Raw genomic sequence first — 21,137 nt, 5'->3', positions numbered from 1 at the left:
TATGTATGCAAGACTGTAGAATATGTAGAATAAATTCTCCTCAGAGAAAAGGTAATCTTAATACACTGGAGGGGGAAAAGAATTAGACCCCTTATGACCTAGGAAATTGATAACATGACAGGGCATAACATGACAAGAGGCATCTGTTCATTTTGTAATAGCATTGAAATAACCACTACTACAAAATTATTTTACTATAGAGATGAGATGTTTTTCATGAGCAAAAACAAACGTGCAGCATCCTGCTCTGCCCAGTAATGATGTCAAATTGCCTTCATCTGTCAGCATTGCATAAGATCTCAGCAGGTAATCTAATTCAAAATCTGCACTGCACACGACGGTCTTGTTACATGTGAAATTGGTCAGCTTTGAACAGGGTTTTATGTACAGTATATTCATAAATCACATGACTATAAATAAAACATATGTTGGTAAAATTATATGATTATCATACAAATTATTATTATTTTATGTATATGTTATTCAGCTAGAAATGGCAAGGTGGTGGTGTACCTGGGTTTAATGTTTACAAAACCTGTGGGTGCTAGGCCAGTTCTTGCATTTCTAACAGATTATTGATAGTTTCATGATGACACTAATATAATTACTGGGTTTACATGCATTTCAAATGTCTGATCATAGTAAACTTGAAATTGGGTCAGTCAGTAATCTGATTGCTCAGTGTTCGGTCCCACAGAAACATTTTTTTTTCCTTTCTAGTGTGGCTTTGATGGTAAAATATTAAATGTCTTGGTTATTTGCATTTTTCATAACATTTGATATCTGAAGCTTTTGATTATAAAGCCACAGCCAGCCAACTAGAAATAATTTTATATTTAGATATATTTACATTTTTTAATTAACCAGATTAAAAAAATAGAAGAAAGTGCTATTGTTTAGAAATTCATACCTTGTCATTCAGCTGTTACTGATTAAAGTTTTTTTTGGGTCTTAATGAATTGAATGAGCTTTTGTATGTTGTGTATTATCTAACACATGCAATCCAATGTTGGTTGTCCAACTTTAAGTTCCATAGTAATTCTTTTGTGGTGCCTCTTATGGTGCCAATTATTTACATTATTTAATAGTGAGCTGGTATGATCACTACATTTTAATTAATACGTTATAGTAATTTTAAAAATGTTTTAATGATAGTGGAATTGCACAAATAAACATAAGATCAAATTATTATATAACTTGTAATGTGTTCACAGACAGCCATGGTAACTGATTACAGACAAGTCTGAGAAGGAGTAAACACAATTGTGCCTCAAATTGCTGCAAGCATTGGACCTGAACATTGAAGCAATGAATGAGGCTCACCTGGTCCAACAAACCCTGTTTTCTGATGGATCATGTGTGCACCAATTACATGGGACAGACATGGCACCAGAGGACCGTGTAGGAAGATTCACTTCACAAAGTACAGAAGGAATTTGAGTAATGGTTGTAATTATAATACTCTGCATAGATTGGCCAAATAACCAGATTGTTGAGTAAAAATTAAGATACTTTATTTAAATCACATATAAATAAATAAGGCCTTAATAATAGAAGTATGTACTGTATGTACTGACAAATGCCCTTATTGACTAAAGATGAGATACATCCAGATCTCCAGGACCCTGGAGCTATGCTGCACCCATAATACCAACTGTGCTGCCCTATGTTATTATTTGTTTTATTTTATTTTAATAACAAGACCAGTTTTACCCTACCTTAAAGCCATAAAAAGACAAGATAAAATAGACAAACATAATACCTATTTTTTTGCCATTAAATGACATGCATGTGTTAAATATGGCATTAAAACCCAAATAAATTAATTCATAATAATAATAACGATAATTAGCTTACTTTATTTTAACATTGGCATCATTTCATTACATTTGTCAGTTCTAAACTATCTCACCTGAAAAAGTCATTATACAAATATTTTTGCAGCAGCCAGGTTAAAATGGAACACCTATTAAAATGCTGAGCCTCATGAAACACTATATTCTTTTCACAAAGTATATTCACTGCCAAATTTTAATGTGCTTTGACTAGAATTCTCTGGATCAGCAGCATAAAAATGGCCAATAAAAGTTTATTCTGCATGATCTCTGCTTCATTCAAAAAGCTAACTTTCCAATCGTTTACACAGGACATTAAATTAAGCCATTTTACTAGTTAATAAAAGGGAACGTTTTTTAAAAAATAGTGTAAGTATGTTTTATCTAATATAAAACATTTCATATTAATGTTATAATAAAATCAATACTGTCAAAAAAATAGTTTCATGATTCTTTTTAATCTTCATACCTTTAACCATAATGTAAAGGTTTTTCAGCACAATTTCCTTCAGCACATTTTAATTGCAGTTACTCAGTTACAGACATAAGCTACTATATCTCATTATTCTATAATACAATGAATGAATGATGTCTTTCGACTGCTCACATTAGGGGTCAACCCTGGCACTCCATAATACAAATATATGAAAATAGGAAATATTATATACAAATGAAGTAGCATGCATCCTTTTTAATTGAAGATTAAATTCAGATTTAAATCCTTCACTATGACATATTTTATATAAGAATTAACTGACTCCAAAACAACCTCAGTTCCTCTAAATTTTAGTGTTCTGTATGAGTTTTTAACAAATTATACATTTTAATCTGGGGCAAAACACTGTCAATCATCTGTTTTGTAGGAATATCATCTATTTTATTTTCCTTTATTTTTGCTTTTGAGCTCAACATGATTTTCATATCTCCACCACATTCCTTATTTTCCTCTGTTCTTCTCTCTCTCTGTTTCTCTCTCATTACCCTGGATGGCATGCTGTTTATCATGCTGACATTAATTTATTACCAAACCTTAAGGCAGAGAAGATAATCAAAGATATGGGCTATGTAGGTATTCCTGCTTCTACTGAGTGTGTACAGCACATGGGAAATAGAGGAATGCCTGTTCCTTGTCACCAACCAGTACCATGAGATGTGGACAGCTTGATTTTGCAATAGCCTCAGTACTGAACATCGATCAAACTCTACTATAGAAACACAAGGAGAACGACCTTTGATCTCTGAACTCACCTGTCTGTGAAAGTAGAAATATTTCTCTACCCTCACTTCTCGAGTAAATTGAAGTACATTAATTGAATAGTCCTGTCAAGAAATTCATTAAAGATTGTCCATTGCTATTGTTTGCAAAACACTAATTTTTCTTTTTCTTTCATTTTGAAGGTCTCTTCCTCCTCCTTTATACTTGCTTTATTTGCTCATGTGATAGTAAAGTTTATTAAAGTTACAGCTGACTACACTAAATCTGATAATGTATTGTTTGATTTTACAAACATGTGCTATAAAATGTTTAATCAGAATGTTCTGATCTTAAATAAATAAAAAAATTCTGTCTTTGTTTATCTTCTTATTGGTACTAAATCATGCTTTAAGATTGTTTACTTTACCTTTGTAGTTAATCTTGAAGCCTATGGAGCCCACACTCTCATCAGACTGGAGATGAAGCCACATCTGATAGGTCATGCTGACGATGAGGTCAGGAACAAAGCTTCCAGTCAGCCTGAAAAAACACATGTACGTATTGTCACAAAGTCTAATTTTTTTTAGCATCTTTTACAATCCATTTAGTATCTAGTGTCCTGTGGCAGCTTCAGTCACCTAAAGGCCTTTATCATATACCAACCAAATTCCTGAAAACTAGAGCTGAAGAATGCTAGCACAGCAGGGAACTATGGGAGTCGATTCAGCCCAGAGCACCAGGAAACAGGTATGCATTTTCAATGTTGCCCCCAGGTGTAATAAGCATCGCTAATGAAGCACAAGGAATACCCTTGAATATACTTCAGAGTGAAATACACTACTACCCTTCCTACCTGCAGGGCGGTGTGGACATGGCAGGTCAGTACAACTTATTATATAAACACAGTTCTGTTACTGGTCATCACAATCTCCACTCATTCTCATCTGTTGCTGTTTAGGATGATTTATGTCACCACATACAACCACCTTTACAGTAAAAGTGGATAGTTAGACTTAGGAATAACTCAGCCCAACTACTGGAAAATGTATCAATATATTAATTCAATTATTAAACAGCACCTTTGGGGATTAAAACCCTGGATCCCAAAAGTAGCGGGCTTGCACAATTTACCTAGAATGAATGAATGAAAAAGAAAGAAAGAAAAAAAAAAAATCACACTTTCTGAGCAGTGTTTAATAAAAATAAAAAAAAGTAACTAACATTAATGCTTCATTGCATTTTGGACATATCAGATCGTGCACATTAAGTTTGTTTTGAAGATCATGCTGACCTTTCATGTCAAACCCAGTTATGTAAATAAATGTAAATGTCATTTTATTAATAAAGATTTGTCAGCATGTTACACCATTTAATTATTATTAAACTAGAACAAGATGAGGATATAAAGGAGTATTTTGGATTTTAAAACATCTATCCTTTTGGGTCATCACTAACATAAGCCTGAACTAAACTTCAGGTTTTAACCTTTAGTAATTAATATTAAATGCAAAACTTATTAAGCAGCCAGTACTATTAACTAAGTGCTACTACAATCTGATTTTTTTTATTAAAAAGGAGGAAGCTACAGCTTAAATTAAGGAACCATACTCTTATTGTATTTGGCAATAAATGCTCACAGCACATTTCAATCAATATATTGCTTAGTCCTAATTTCAATAATTGTTTTCACTGCAAATTAGTCTTTTTTGTTGACATTTCTAATGGTTAAAGCTATTTTTAAGACATAAGATGGAAGCGAGCAACTCAACACATGATCACTAAGAAAACTTTAAGAAAAATTCCACGGTGTCTAATTTTTTTTGTTGACTTGTTAGAGAAATTTCAGAACAGGAAACTTGCTGTATTGTTTTAAGTGTGTATTGACTTACTGCTTAAAAGCATCATATTAATTTACAAGACAAAAACACAACCCAGCAATATGTTTTTTTTCTTTTTTTTTTTTTAGTTTTTAAGACATTTAAGTCTTCACATATGCACATACTGTATATACAGTATATACATAGCTAGCTCTGTCACTTACACACACTGCTATTCAAATAATCATCCAAAAACTATCAAAGCCTTTTATTTCAAAGATAAGTATTACATTTATTTTGTCATGTGCCACAAATGTGGAGACTTGTTAAATACCCAACACAATATAAATAATCACTATTTAAAACTGTGTATAGAATAATATAGAGAATAATGTAATTAAATAATAATTTAGTGATTTAGACTTTTTATTTTATTTAGAAACACATTTAAAATACAAAAGAGGCACTTACACTTGCAGGATTGTCCGTGGGTCTCCCACTTCTCCGCCATCACCTATCGTTAATGTGTCATAGCCGAGCTCCAAGTCAAACTCTTCAAAGTTGATCTGAATGACCTGTCAGAAGAGAAGAGATGAATATTACCAACATACCAATCAAAATTTATAATAATATACAAGAAACTCTGTAATCCATCTGAAAGTGCTGAAAGCAAAACAGATCATTACTATTTATAAAATGTAACAATCCTCCATCTTCTTGTAGAAAAAGTGGGGAATTTCAAGGCATGTAAAATAACTTAAGAATCTTTTAGATTTGTTTGTTTGTTTGTTTGTAAAAAAAATAGCATCAAATTTGCTTTTTTTTTTTAAAGATATTTTAAAGTGGTAATGTTTTAACCTCCAAGTTATTTGTCATATCAAGACACCAGCCAAGGCCGTTTTTTCAGCATCAGATTAGGCAGATCAGCGGAGCAAGGCACTAACTGTTCTATACACATCTCAACTGTAAATTTTTATAGGGCCTTTTACATACCCAAGGATGCTAAACAAAAAAATCCAGGATATAAATGAATGGTTAGTGCAATTAAGGTGATTTATTTATTTATTCATTATTTTTAATAAAATATTAAATAAGCTAAGATTTCCAAATACATTTTGCAATATAGTGTAACTGTGTAACAAAGAATAAATCAGATATATGACCTTTAACATCATTGATATTTAGAGCAGAACACAGTCGAGAATGCATAGAAGGTGGAGAGTAGGAGAATCCTCAGCTTCTTTTTTTCAAATTGATCATTTAGAATAGGTTATTCATAATAAATGCAAATCATATAATTATATACAGTGTATCACAAAAGTGAGTACACCCCTCACATTTCTGCAGATATTTAAGTATATCTTTTCATGGGACAACACTGACAAAATGACACTTTGACACAATGAAAAGTAGTCTGTGTGCAGCTTATATAACAGTGTAAATTTATTCTTCCCTCAAAATAACTCAATATACAGCCATTACTGTCTAAACCACCGGCAACAAAAGTGAGTACACCCCTAAGAGACTACACCCCTAAATGTCCAAATTGAGCACTGCTTGTCATTTTCCCTCCAAAATGTCATGTGATTTGTTAGTGTTACTAGGTCTCAGGTGTGCATAGGGAGCAGGTGTGTTCAATTTAGTAGTACAGCTCTCACACTCTCTCATACTGGTCACTGAAAGTTCCAACACTGCACCTCATGGCAAAGAACTCTCTGAGGATCTTAAAAGACGAATTGTTGCGCTACATGAAGATGGCCAAGGCTAGAAGAAGATTGCCAACACCCTGAAACTGAGCTGCAGCACAGTGGCCAAGATCATCCAGCATTTTAAAAGAGCAGGGTCCACTCAGAACAGACCTCGCGTTGGTCGTCCAAAGAAGCTGAGTGCACGTGCTCAGCGTCACATCCAACTGCTGTCTTTGAAAGATAGGCGCAGGAGTGCTGTCAGCATTGCTGCAGAGATTGAAAAGGTGGGGGGTCAGCCTGTCAGTGCTCAGACCATACGCCGCACACTACATCAAATTGGTCTGCATGGCTGTCACCCCAGAAGGAAGCCTCTTCTGAAGTCTCTACACAAGAAAGCCCGCAAACAGTTTGCTGAAGACATGTCAACAAAGGACATGGATTACTGGAACCATGTCCTATGGTCTGATGAGACCAAGATTAATTTGTTTGGTTCAGATGGTCTCAAGCATGTGTGGCGGCAATCAGGTGAGGAGTACAAAGATAAGTGTGTCATGCCTACAGTCAAGCATGGTGGTGGGAATGCCATGGTCTGGGGCTGCATGAGTGCAGCAGGTGTTGGGGAGTTACATTTCATTGAGGGACACATGAACTCCAATATGTACTGTGAAATACTGAAGCAGAGCATGATCCCCTCCCTCCGGAAACTGGGTCGCAGGGCAGTGTTCCAGCATGATAATGACCCCAAACACACCTCTAAGACGACCACTGCTTTATTGAAGAGGCTGAGGGTAAAGGTGATGGACTGGCCAAGCATGTCTCCAGACCTAAACCCAATAGAACATCTTTGGGGCATCCTCAAGCGGAAGGTGGAGGAGCGCAAAGTCTCGAATATCCGCCAGCTCCGTGATGTCGTCATGGAGGAGTGGAAAAGCATTCCAGTGGCAACCTGTGAAGCTCTGGTAAACTCCATGCCCAGGAGAGTTAAGGCAGTTCTGGGAAATAATGGTGGCCACACAAAATATTGACACTTCAGGAACTTTCACTAAGGGGTGTACTCACTTTTGTTGCCGGTGGTTTAGACATTAATGGCTGTATATTGAGTTATTTTGAGGGAAGAATAAATTTACACTGTTATATAAGCTGCACACAGACTACTTTTCATTGTGTCAAAGTGTCATTTTGTCAGTGTTGTCCCATGAAAAGATATACTTAAATATCTGCAGAAATGTGAGGGGTGTACTCACTTTTGTGATACACTGTATATGGTAAAGTATGTGTCTGCCTGAACACACTGCATTATAAAACTGTTAGAGTAACCACAGCAGCCATTATATTAAGAACAGAAGAGGAGAGGGACTAGAAAGATGAACTATTCATGTCATGGAAATGTATAATAAGCTCACAACTTGGGAAGGATGTATGTGAGGCAGCAGAGAGACTGGAGCACTGGAGAACAAACAGAACAGCAGCTGATAAGGGTTTAGAAGATGTAATAATAATAGCAAATAGAAAAGGTCAACAGTGTGTAAGTGCAATATTAATTCAATGAAACTTAACTCATATCCCTTCCACTTGCGATTAAGTCAGAGGCAGGTTTATTGTTCTGTAATATGATGTATAACATCCTTATTTATTTATTATTTTTATCTTTTTATTTTAAAGTCTACTGTAAATGTTGAAATTAAGGTATTTATTTTAAAGATAAACTAAAAACTATTTATTTTTACAATCATTTTAGTTGACAATTTTAAGATTAAATGAAAAACATCTGTTCTCTTGACAAACATCCATGTGCATTATTATTGAACCCCCAGTCTCAATACTTTGTGGAACATCCTTTAACCTTGATAACCTCTAAAGATGTGCTAACAAGCTTCTAGCACTTCTTCTGTCAAGTCTTATGTATATGTGATATGTGGGTTGTTCTTAGTTTCTAAGAATGTTTAACGTCTTGGAAATCTTATACCCCATGTGCTTGTGGTGCAATACAATGATCTCCTCTCTCAGGATGTGTGACAGCTCTTTAGAGTCCACCATAATTGCAACACACCTCAAACACGTTTCTGGATGGTGTTATTATAACACATTTATGCTGAAGCAGTTTAAGTGCTGTCATTGATCCCAATGAAGTTAATCATGTTACCCAACTTCAGGTCATGCAGACTTTGATGACTTAGGAAAGCGGTTCACGTGGTGTTCTTTGCTTTAACCATTATCATTTATAACTGGACAGTTCTTTGAATCTTGGATACCTGGAGCGTTATGTACAATACTAGTATTGTGTTGAAGGGAACCATACTAAAGAATTATCGAACAATCTATAGGGACACACAATCACAAAGGGATTTTGCTAGAGCAAGTGTCATCAGTGAAGCTATAAAATATATATATATATAAACATGTTTGCTGGGTCCCTTGAGGCATCCGTATTCTTATTTCCTTGATATTTGCACAACAGGATCAGTAATCACTTCCAGTCCATTGCACCACCTGCTGCACCATATCCTGTTGGAATTTACAATTAGCATCAGGCTTAGTACTCAAGCGGCACAGAACCACTGGCTTTACTCTGTACAGAAGGGGTGACAATGTATGGAATTTGTGTCCTGCTTATAAAATTAATTTGTTAAACTTTATTCATCTTCAAAAGCATTTTGGGTTTTAAAAGATATAAATCTCAAGGAAGAGAAATTAATAAAAAAAAAAAGGCATCAAATTTGCTTTGCTTTTTTAAGATAATATTTACAAAGTGGTAATGTTTAAATGCCTGAACTTCCAAACAATTGTTTAAGATATTTAAGAAGCATCATGGAGCAAGGTACCAACTGTCCTATTTAATAATTCAAAAGTTCAATGTATACAGGATCTTTTACATACACATCTTTTTATTTGTATTATATTACCTTAGATACAAGTCTGTCAAACACAATCAGTGTAAATGTACCTTTCTGAATTTGCCTCTTTATAATAAATCCCTGCAAACAGATTAAGTAAAAAAACCTAACTTTGCGCATAACTTTGGGCAGTGTTGCCGTGCCAGATCACAATGAATAATTCAAACTGATTGGTCCAGTTTCCCAGTAAATTTGACATGTTGACCGAGGTTTTACCCTCTGGCTGAACACCAGTTCTTGAACTTGCGCCAGGCTGTTATAAGTATGCATGCTTTTTAGTCGACCACTTAGTTTTCATCTTTTATAGCTATAATTTTCAAAGATCTTACACAGCAAGTTTATGTTTTTCCAGTTTTTCTTTGGAAATTCATTTAGTAATCTCATACAGTTCGAAACCTCGAAGCAGCTACAAGTTCCTAATTACAATTCTGTGGTAAAGATCATTTTATATTGTTACAATGTTGTTGTCTGTTGCTTAAACACAATGGTTGTAAAATGACACTGTCCAACAGGACAAGAATTTTGAAAGTTAATCAATATTTATTATATCAATTATAATAAATTATATCAATTAAATTATATCAATATACAAAATTATGGGCAAAGGTACAGAGGTTGCATTTTGACTCAGTGTATAGTCATGCAAATATTTCATTATTTTTAGATGTGTATGAATACTTTAAAATCCATAATTAATATTCTATTTATTTTTAAAGAAATGCAAGTTTTGTTTCACCCTCCAGGTAGTCATTAACACAGTAACATGATCAAAACAATCAATGAATCATTTTACCACCTAGCGTGCATAATGCAATTTGCCAGTGAAATGAAACAACAGGCGGTACTGAACAGCGTATATGTCCTCAGGGTTAAAATATTTACTCGAGCATAGCTTCAGTGTTCATTTACAATTCTGCTTGTAAAGTAGTATCAATCACACAAGCAATTCACAAAAAAATAAACTGATATTGGCCTTTAATGCCTAAAATATTTATTAACGGCTCAAAAATAAAGCCTAGTATTTGTTTGTCTAGAAGTCTGTGTCTGAAAATGTAGAACATATTAAATAAACATGTTACTAATATGAAGTCCTGGGTTCGAGCCCCAGGTGGGGCGGTCTGGGTCCTTTCTGTGTGAAGTTTGCATGTTCTACCCGTGTCCCCGTGGGTTTCCTCCGGGAGCTCCGGTTTCCTCCCACAGTCCAAAGACATGCAAGTGAGGTGAATTGGAGACACTAAATTGTCCATGACTGTTCTATATAACCCTGTGAAGTGATGATTCTTGTGTAATGAGTATCTATCGTTCCTGTCATGAATGTAACCAAGGTGTAAAACATGACGTTAAAATCCTAATAAACAAACAAACTAATATGAATATGCAGTTTTAGAATTTAGCAGATACTTTGCGGATCAAATGATATAGTGCTACACTACACAGAGTTGTAGTATTTATAGATAATACCTGAAAAGTTGCACATTTAAGTACTAAACTTTAAATCCATACGCACAGTTCTTAAACAGTTTTTGTTCTGATTTTGTTTCAAGGCAGTTTGGAACTTGCAACCAAGGGAGACACTTAACAAATTGAATTGTCACTGCGATACAGTTCATTCAAGCGAACATTCAACAACCAGTTCAACTTTTATTTAAAATGATAAAAAAAAGCATAACATATCTTAATCTTTTCGTTTAGACAGAGTAGAAGCTGACAAGTGATCCTCATTATTCTTTGTGCCAACACCTACTTAAAAAGGAAAAGTACAGTCTACTCTAATTGAATGGCATTATTAAGTAAGTACATCTAAGCTTAGCTGCTCCCATGACTTAGCTCATCCCTCTAAGTGTCGATCTCAAGGGGTGAAAGGATTGCATTTTTTATGTCTTGATATCCATTCAACTTGCAACACTGCTCACTTGCAAACATACAGTAGATTTAAAAGAGCACTTAGATCCCTTAACTGTTAGCACGCTCTATTGTGTAAATAATGATTTTAAAATGTGGTCAGGTGCATGCTGTTTGCTTTAACGATCCTTGAGAAAAGGCTAGAACTCAACTGAAATCCACCTGTTGTAATTAGTCTAACTGAAATAGATTAGAGAGAGTTTGGAAAGGATTACAAGGATTTGGAAAGGGCCAGTGATAGCTCAGTGGTTAAGGTACTGGGCTAGTAAACAGAAGGTTGCCGGTTCAAGCCCCACCACCACCAAGTTGCCACTGTTGGGTCCCTGAGCAAGGCCCTTAACCCTCAATTGCTCATCATGTTCCACTCATTGTGTAAGTCGCTTTGGATAAAAGCTTCTGCTAAATGCTGAAAATGTAAATGTAAATTACGCCTGGGTCTATAGGGGCCCATAACTTGTACTTCATTGTCTGGACAAAACAGTATATATTGTTGTATATACACTATATTGCCAAAAGTATTCACTCACCCATCCAAATCATTGAATTCAGGTGTTCCAATCACTTCCATGGCAACAGGTGTATAAAACCAAGCACCTAGGCATGCAGACTGCTTCTACAAACATTTGTGAAAGAATGGGTCGCTCTCAGGAGCTCAGTGAATTCCAGTGTGGTACCGTGATAGGATGCCACCTGTGCAACGAGTCCAGTTGTGAAATTTCTTCGCTACTAAATATTCCACAATCAACTGTCAGTGGTATTATAACAAAGTGGAAGTGATTGGGAACGACAGCAACTCAGCCACAAAGTGGTAGGCCACGTTAAATGACAGTGTGGTCAGCAGATGCTGAGGCACATAGTGCGCAGAGGTCGCCAACTTTCTGCAGAGTCAATCGTTACAGATCTCTAAACTTCATGTGGCCTTCAGATTAGCTCAAGAACAGCGCGTAGAGAGCTTCATGGAATGGGTTTCTATGGCCGAGCAGCTGCATCCAAGCCTTACATCACCAAGCACAATGCAAATAGTCGGATGCAGTGGTGTAAAGCACGCCACCACTGCACTCTAGAACTGTGAAGACGTGCTCTCTGAAGTAACGAATCGTGCTTCTCCGTCTGGCAATCCGATGGACGAGTCTGGGTTTGGTGGTTGCCAGGAGAACGGTACTGTATAAAGTTTGGTGGAGGGGGGATTATGGTGTGGGGATGTTTTTCAGGAGTTGGGCTTGGCCCCTTAGTTCCAGTGAAAGGAACTCTTAATGCTTTAACATACCAAAATATTTTGGACAATTTCAGGTTCCCAACTTTGTGGGAACAGTTTGGGGATGGCCCCTTCCTGTTTCAACATGACTGCGCACCAGTGAACAAAGCAAGGTCCATAAAGACGTGGATGAGCGAGTTTCACAGAGACCTGACCTCAACCCAGTAGAACACCTTTGGGATGAATTAGAGCGGAGACTGTGAGCCAGGTCTTCTCGTCCAACATCAGTGTCTGACCTCAAAAATGCGTTTCTGGAAGAATGGTCAAAAATTCCCATAAACACACTCCTAAACCTTGTGGAAAGCCTTCCCAGAAGAGTTGAAGCTGTTATAGCTGCAAAGAGTGGGCTGACATCATATTAAACCCTATGGATTAAGAATGGGACGTCACTCAAGTTCATATATGTGTGAAGGCAGATGAGCGAATACTTTTGGCAATATAGTGTACTTGCTCTGATCTCTGCCTTGCCAGAGTTTTACTGTAAAGACTCAGTTTCTTGGACTTTATGGCTGTTTGTGTTCCCAGGATTATTAGAAGAACATAAGTTGGCAAACTTGGCATAGCCTTAAACCTTGCTAAAGTTGGCCATCCTGCCAATTAAACATCCAGGCAACAAGGACCTTGATGAGGAGTTGAAAAACCCAACAGTCACTCTGTCGAGTCACAATGCTGCTGTAGGGTGACGAATTCTGGAGCTCTTTCAAAGTGACTAGCTGTTATTCATTTTTAATTAGAGCTGGTGATTTCTGGTGACAGGAGGTGAAGCAAATATTAGGGACATGAAGTGGGCGAAGTTTAGCAAAGTTTAACTATATGCAAACTAGGGGCATAGTGATGTGGCAATTACCAATAGGAATTGAGCATTGAACAGAGTGGTACAAGTTTTAATTTAATGAAATGAAAATGTAACATTGGGCATGATGTCTGAAAAACAGGCATTTTACATCATCTGGATAACACGATTCTTTTGTTAAAACATGGTAGTATTACATAGCATAATACTATGGCGGTGCTTCTTAGCGACAGGTAAATACATTAGGAAAGGGTTTGTGTTTTTAATAACAGTATAGACAGCAAAGATCACATAGAAACTTTAATGCCTTTCTGAGAGTTAATATCGCACAAGGTACTGAAATGGATACATATCTGATTTGTGGCAGTGATGCAGATTCAATGCATGTTTACTTTATATAGTAGCCTTTTGCTAGAAGTAAAAAAATACCACCCTGCTTATTATAAAGTTGTTTTTTATAAAAATGACACATGAACTACTACTATCACTGACACATGTGAAAGCTGACCTTTCCTTCTGTAAATGCAAGTACAATTTTCTGACATAAAGAAAACAGAACAAGCAGCTTAGACCTACTTTTAAGACCATTACAGTGAGCACAGGCATACTGCTGTAAGTAGAACTGCTATTTTAAACAGCTTTTTTTTAAAGCTGTAAGAGCTTTTAATGTAAGGAAGGATGACAATATGGCAGGGGAAAAAGTGGCATTTTAACACTATTGTACTAAAACGTTGGCACAGCATGAAAGACTACCATCTATAGAAATCCCTCTTGGGAGTATTGAAACGGGTAAATACTGATCATTTTTTATCCTTCTAAAATAACATCATATGTAAGAATTATTTTTTTTTTTTTTTCATTTTTAATGAATGGGCCCCATAAAATGGCCAACAAATTACGGTATGTATCTACGTATATCCTGAACTGTCTATAACAATCTTATTGTCCAATTGCACAGGGGTACAGGTAAATGTAGGAGGAGTTTGCTGAAGATGAGGCTGTGATAAAAGCAGATATGCCATGCTAACTGTAATCCATAGCAGGTCAATGGAACAATTTTCAGTGTGCTCTGCCATGGTGTCATGAATAGAAAAAAAAATACTGAAAATGAAAGAGTACAGTAACTTCAATAAAATCTATTGCAGTTGATTATATTTTAGTAAATAGTGTCTTAGATTTTATGACCTATTAACCACTTAATGGTCGTCACTTTTTTTGCCCCACCCATACAGCCCGCTTTGATACGCTCGGTCCCTAGTCAAGAAGGGTAACTGAATTTTGCACAGTTACTTAAGAAAAGTATGGATTACATGTGAAATGTCTGATTTAAAAACGTATCGTACTATAGGGTATAGTACACTCAGTTTACTCCAGAGATGATTTGTTACAGATGCAGAAATGAGTTGAGCTAACTTCTTTTAACCTTATCAAGGTTAAAGCAAGAAGCATCTCTAAAATAATAAGCCAACTCATTGTCACTGTGAAAAATATATGATGCAATAATTGTCTATACTGTAAGCAGCCATTAGTCATCAATCACCTGAGGAAAGGCACATGTATCTGGTGACAATGTTGTGCAGTGATGCCCACACTTTTTCCATAAAGCTTAGTCTGACTGCAATCCATCCCAGCAAGAGCTATAGTATTGTGAAAACGGTATGACCAATTTCTTCTATTTTCACATATTAAAACTACTTTTTCTTTTATTTACTGAAAATGTTTAGCCCTACCTGGCCCTATGTGGAAAGAGTAGTTGGTTGCACCCTTGGCTTCTAAATTAGCCAAAGTCAATTGGCTTCAATTTCACTAGCCAACCCCATCTAGGAGGTCACAAATAAACACAGACAAACACCTAAAGAACTGCAGGTCTCAATTGCCTCTCTTAAGGTCAATGTACACTATTCCACAATAAGCACTGGGCAAAAATGGCATCAAAGGCACAAAGCTCTAGCTAGCATTTGCACAAAAAAAAAATGGAGATGACCTCCCCTACCCCCAGAACTTTTGGAATAATATTCTGTGAGATGATAAGTCAAAGGTAGAACTGTATGGCATATATAATAAACCCATGTCTTCCAAAAAGTTAACAGCACATTTCAACAAAAGAACATCATATTTAATGACCAAACATGGTAGTATGCATGTAGCAAAAAGACAATGATCTGAAGCACACAAGCAACAAGACAATGATCTGAAGCAACAAGCAAGTCCACTTTTAAATGCCACTCGAACCTTTTTTTTTTTACTTTGAGCCAAAGTCCTGACTTAAATCCCACTGCAATTCTGTGGCAAAACCTTAAATAGGCAGATCATGCTTGCAAACCCTCCAGTATAGCTGAATCTAATACTTTTCACTGCTCTGTACAGCTGATTCTACTTCTCCAATCAAATGGTCCCTATTTTAAAATGACTATTGTGTAGTTTATGCTGATCACTTTGCTCGATAATGTATGATGTAGTTTATATCAGCTCTATGTGGATATGACACGACGCCCCATTGTACAGAACATAATAATTTCATTCAGTCCTTCTTCAAAATGAGTACACAGTAATGATTATTTATTTATTTGTTATTAGGCAATAAAATAAATGAAACTTATGCAAGTTGAATGTTGTGACAAAATAGCATCTCACATTACATATTTTCCTATATTCCACTCCTACATTTTGCATGCAAAGGCAAATTACTTAGTGGACAGAACAAGCCTATAGGTTCTAGATGCTTTATACCATAAAAATGCTTGCTTTATAGTCATTTAAAAACCACATCACATGCTTCACTAAACTATTGCAACACCAGATGACATATATTGAAGTTGATCTTTCCTTATGTAAATTGAGATACAATACCAGACAAATATAAACCAGTACACACCGGGTGGTTAATTCTGTCCACACTCTCTGCAAACTGCATTTCTTAGTCCTTTCTCTAAAATAGTACATTAAATACTAACTTCTTACACCTGATTATAGATAGAATTATAAATGTCTGAATAAATGAGGTTTAAAGCATGTTGGCAGAATTCTATACATTTAAAGTACTTTGTAACAGCTGTGAAGTGGTAGGGGGAGATTTTTATTCTAAAAGTGTCCAGTCAATTTCACAGTGGACCTTTGAACTAGCTGACAACTGACAACTTCAACCTTGCAGGATTGCTTGGCCCAAAGTACAGTTAACATATTAGGCAGAGGAAAGAACTGCATTTCTGCAGTGACAAACATGTGGCCACACACCCAGAACTGGATGTGTATGGGTATAAAACTTCTTTATGCACTCTGGTGCAGACAAGTGCAAAGAAGGTCAATAGAAACCATTTAGGACAGAGGAGAAACTGTTTGTTCTCTTAGATTTATTACATAGTAGTAGCACTCTACCATTTGAGAGTGAGTCAGACTCTAAGGCTTGAGGTTGACCTGAGCAGACTTGCTGGATATGTTATTTGTAATACATGGGAGGACATTTATTTGGAGATGGATTGCAACGTTAATAACCTAAATAAACACAAATTTATTACAAGGTGCTGCTCTGGAGAGACAGAGATGGCTGGGCTGCTGTCTAAGCTCTTATTATGAATGAAGAGTTGAGGGATATCAATCCACAGGTTCTGAGCCACTGCACTGTTTATACATCAACATGCTATCTCCTTGAAAACCAGCACTGGCCTCTCTACAAGAAAACATCCCACTTGCTCAGTCTAGTGTGGAGCAGATATATTGAAACAGCAGTTGAAAAAAGGTACACGAACACGGTTTACATACTGTGGTGTGAGTAATTGAGCTGTTTTCAATTGTCTGTCACAGTGAATAATTTCAGATTAAAAATATAAATAAATAAATAAATACATAAAACTACAAAAGAGCTTGTATTACAACAACTAATTAATTTAAAATATAATAGTGGGAGGGGGTCTGCACTACCTTTTTGGTAGATAAGGAATTTAAATAATGAATGAATGAATACATAGATATGAATAGATAAATAAATAACAAAAGAGAGCTAGTATTACAACTAATTTAGTTAAAAATAGTAGTAGGTGGCGATCTGCATTGGGGATTTGTTTGATAGGTAAAATTTTATTTACAAAAATTCCGTTCTGTAATGGCAAACATGACCCTCTTGGAGTCTCTTGAAATTTCAGTCCCAGAAGACATTATAAATTATAAACTTCACATTTCCAGATGATAAAAAATATAATCTATATAAATTACAAACAACACCTAAGTTTGTAAAAGAATTAGAAATGAAAGTCACAGTGACACATCAGCCAGACACTTTCAACCAATGCTCAGCAACCCGCAGAACTCCTATTATAACTGTCTCTATAAGTCTATGAGTAAAAGGGAAATAGGGAAATAGGGGAAAAGGGGAAAAGGGGTTGCAAGGCCATTCAGCAAAGGAACAAGGCAGGGGGCATAAACCAATCAATCAAAGGGTTAGAAAGAGCAGGGTGGTCAGCGAAACTTATTTTGACCAACACCACTGACCCTGCTGCTGAAGTCATAAAAACACAAGTGGAATACTAATGGAAGACTAAGAACATGGTTCCACTACTAAAGTATACATCTGCTGTCAACATCACCAAACTGTGGCTAAAAATGTTATTGGCAAATATGACAAAATAAGCTTCAGTTTAGGGCTGTTGGTGAAAAGCTTTGTTTTGATAGCATTTTTTCAGTAATGAAAAGTAGTGACAAAATTTGGAAGAGGAGACAAGCCACATTTCAGATTGCACTACCTCAGATATATAAATATAGACTCCAGTTTTGCCGTTTTAGCAGAAGCAATAAAATATCCTGTTACAGAGGGGAAAAAGATACACAACCTCAGCTAGTCTTCTTTTTCTTGAATGTACTGTAGAAGAGATTGCATCACATGCATGATACACAATAAACTCCTGTGGTGGTGATTGATGAGTGATGAAATCTAACCCTTTAGGACATGTAATCGTAGCGGCTATGTGAACACATTCGCTCAGTGGTAGTGTTATTTTGCAGACCATTTGTTTACTCTTTACAAGCATGTATTTAAAGTGTCTGTCTTGTCTTTGTAAACTTGTACAAATAGATGTGGTATAGAAGTATGTATGTAAACTATTGGGACACCTACACCTCACATGTACAGGAGCGTTTCCATTCTAAATCCATAGGAATTATTAAGGAGATGGTCACAATTACTTCTATAACATCTTCCACTTTTCTGGAAAGGCTTTTTACAATGTTTTGGAGTGTGTCTGGATATTTTTGCCCGTTCATTCAGAAGAGCATTTGTGAAGTCAGACACTGCTGCTGGATGAGAAGGTCTGGTTCACAATTACAGTTTTAGTTCATATCGAAAGTGTTTGATGGGGTGGATCAATCAAAATATTCCACACCCAACCTTTATAGACCTTGCTTTGTGCACTGGGGTACAGTCATGCTGGAACAGTAAAGGGGCTTCCCAAACTGTTCTCACAAATTTTTTGTTGGTATTCTGAAGAATTAAGATTCCCCTTCATTATCCCTTCTCCTGGCATTAGCCAAACCCAGACATGTGAATGCTCTTAATGGTACTGAATTTGTTGGTGACCAGACCTGTTGATTCAAAACATCATTTACACTATAGGAGTTCCTTCAGAATGAGTTTTCACTCCACCCTTGTTCTCTTTGTATTTATAAATAATACATAACTAGGCACATTTTATATCTGTTTTTTGTACAACTGCTACAACGCTGACATTTCAGGCAGTACGATGTTCTATGTAAAACCTGACAGGTGGTTGGACAGAATGGAAAGAAAAGCTGCATTGCTTTCTGTATGGTAACATACCACTGTATAATATATCTAGACAAAACTTACAATACTTTACTGAACACATCAGTCGTCATGTACAGCATCTCATTGGACACCAAACTTAACCAAGAGACCCAAGTAAGTACATATTTTTTTTTCACAATAGTAAAATTACTGAAATGTAATATTTGCTGATCTAGCACCATGATCAATATTTTCACCATAGAGCATTCTGAACGCTTTTGCTTATTTGGTTCACGACCGACGGAAGTTCTGTTATTTAACACATTCATTAGGGCTCATCTCTTTGGCTGTCTGTTTTGAGTTTTCTTTCACGTCTTTTTGCTATTTTAACCTTGCTTATTATGTCTATATTATCATTTATTTATTTTAATTAACCAGTTTTAAAGGGTTCAGAACACATCAAAATCAAAATACAGATACAGAAATGAAGCCCAAACACTAAGTTACCAAAGACAGGGGAAACATAGACTGTGGAAAATACATCCAGGTTCTCAGAACTCTGGAGATTTACAGCACATATATAACTGCTGCTCATAAAGTCCTTCTTTAGCTCTGCAAGAAATGTCTAAGTTTGAATCAGGCGCTTTGTATTATTTACAAAATTACAAGCTGCTTTGTTTATTGGTAATAGGCACTTAAAATGTTCAATTTAAAGCTAATTAAAATCAGAGTTTAAGTTTATTGTATGCTTTATACATTGCTAAATGAATATTCCTGAAGTATTAAACCAAATGATGTGATCAAATATCAGGAATCATAACCTAAACATATTTGAACTTCTATACTACTTAATACTGATTTAAGTGGGTTTTAAAGGTGGCCTTAAATGTCTTTGTATTGAATAATTGGAATTTGAAGCAATGTCCCCTAACCCATAGCAATGTCCAAGGCATGTTTTAACTAAGAACTGTAGCTATAAACTGTCACAAACAGCAGCAAAAGAGCAAACGATGAAAATGGCAACTCTATACAATGGTGCAGGTACCTACCTATGTGATGGTTGGACCAATCACAAATCTAACAGATCTAATGCAGGTAACTACAAATATTAAACAAGCTATCCAAAGGCTTTAATGATATTAGGTATCAAATAATATTTTAAATAAGAAAGCATCATATATGTATGTTGCTTTTGTTTACCTTGTTTGGGTTGCTGGCTGTGATTATCCACACACACTGGGAGTTGCTCTCATATTGAATAGGAAAATTTGGAGAGGTGAATGTTCCTGATGGACCTTGAAGATTTGATCCGCAGGTCTTCACTGTTAACAAGAAGAAAAAGGAAGGAAATATGAGAATAAGATAAAGTAGCAGCAATTTTAAGTCTTGACATTTGATAGTCACAGGAGTATTTTAGTCCCACATTTATACACAGCAGAAAAATCATTTTATTATAAATGTTACATATAAATAGAAAATTTTTTCTATTTATATGAGTAGAAGAAAATATTCTGCTGTACTACTAAATTTGACTTCACTGCTCTTGATGTTTTGCAGGATTTTAATGTCAAATCTTGAAATACATTTATAAAGAGAAAGGCCTATTCAAATATGCTGGGGCAAAATTTGTATTTCAAACGATTGCCATTGATTACTTGTCATTTATCAATTGTTTCAAAAGAATGCACTAGGTTGTTTTTTTTTCCCTCTCACATCAGTACCGTCTTAAAACACTCATAAACAAGGCTTTATGCAGCTCTTTGTCAGGCCCTTTGTTCTTCTTGCACATTTATCATTGCCAGTGCCAAAGTGACAGGGATTTAATAAAAGTCAAGAAAGCATTATCTTCATTGCAGCAGGTTTGCTATCAGCCTCTGATATCTTGATTGCTTTTGAAAATGAATAACTCATTATCTCTGTCAAGAACAGGGGAATTGAAAGCCTCCTTCAATCCCCCAAACAATCATTTTGCTCTGAAAGTCATTGGCTTGTAAAGTCTCTTCATCAAAAATGTGTCCAAACAA

General features: G+C 35.8%; 1 protein-coding gene across 1 annotated transcript in view; it reads right to left on the bottom strand.

The window, feature by feature from the left end:
- The window catches only part of csmd3b (CUB and Sushi multiple domains 3b), a 538,328-nt gene that overhangs the window by 213,818 nt on the left and 303,373 nt on the right, over window positions 1-21,137 (bottom strand). Inside the window, exons 10-12 of the mRNA XM_063013213.1 lie at window positions 20,314-20,435; window positions 5,319-5,422; window positions 3,458-3,570 (exon numbers count right to left, since the gene is read on the bottom strand). Coding sequence (XP_062869283.1) covers window positions 3,458-3,570; window positions 5,319-5,422; window positions 20,314-20,435 — 339 coding nt within the window. The remainder of the gene's footprint in view (window positions 1-3,457; window positions 3,571-5,318; window positions 5,423-20,313; window positions 20,436-21,137) is intronic.

Source organism: Trichomycterus rosablanca, chromosome 2, assembly GCF_030014385.1.
Source record: "Trichomycterus rosablanca isolate fTriRos1 chromosome 2, fTriRos1.hap1, whole genome shotgun sequence".
Lineage (NCBI taxonomy): Eukaryota > Metazoa > Chordata > Actinopteri > Siluriformes > Trichomycteridae > Trichomycterus > Trichomycterus rosablanca.
Note: the sequence above shows the minus strand (reverse complement) of the source record. Positions and strands in the feature narration are given on the sequence as shown.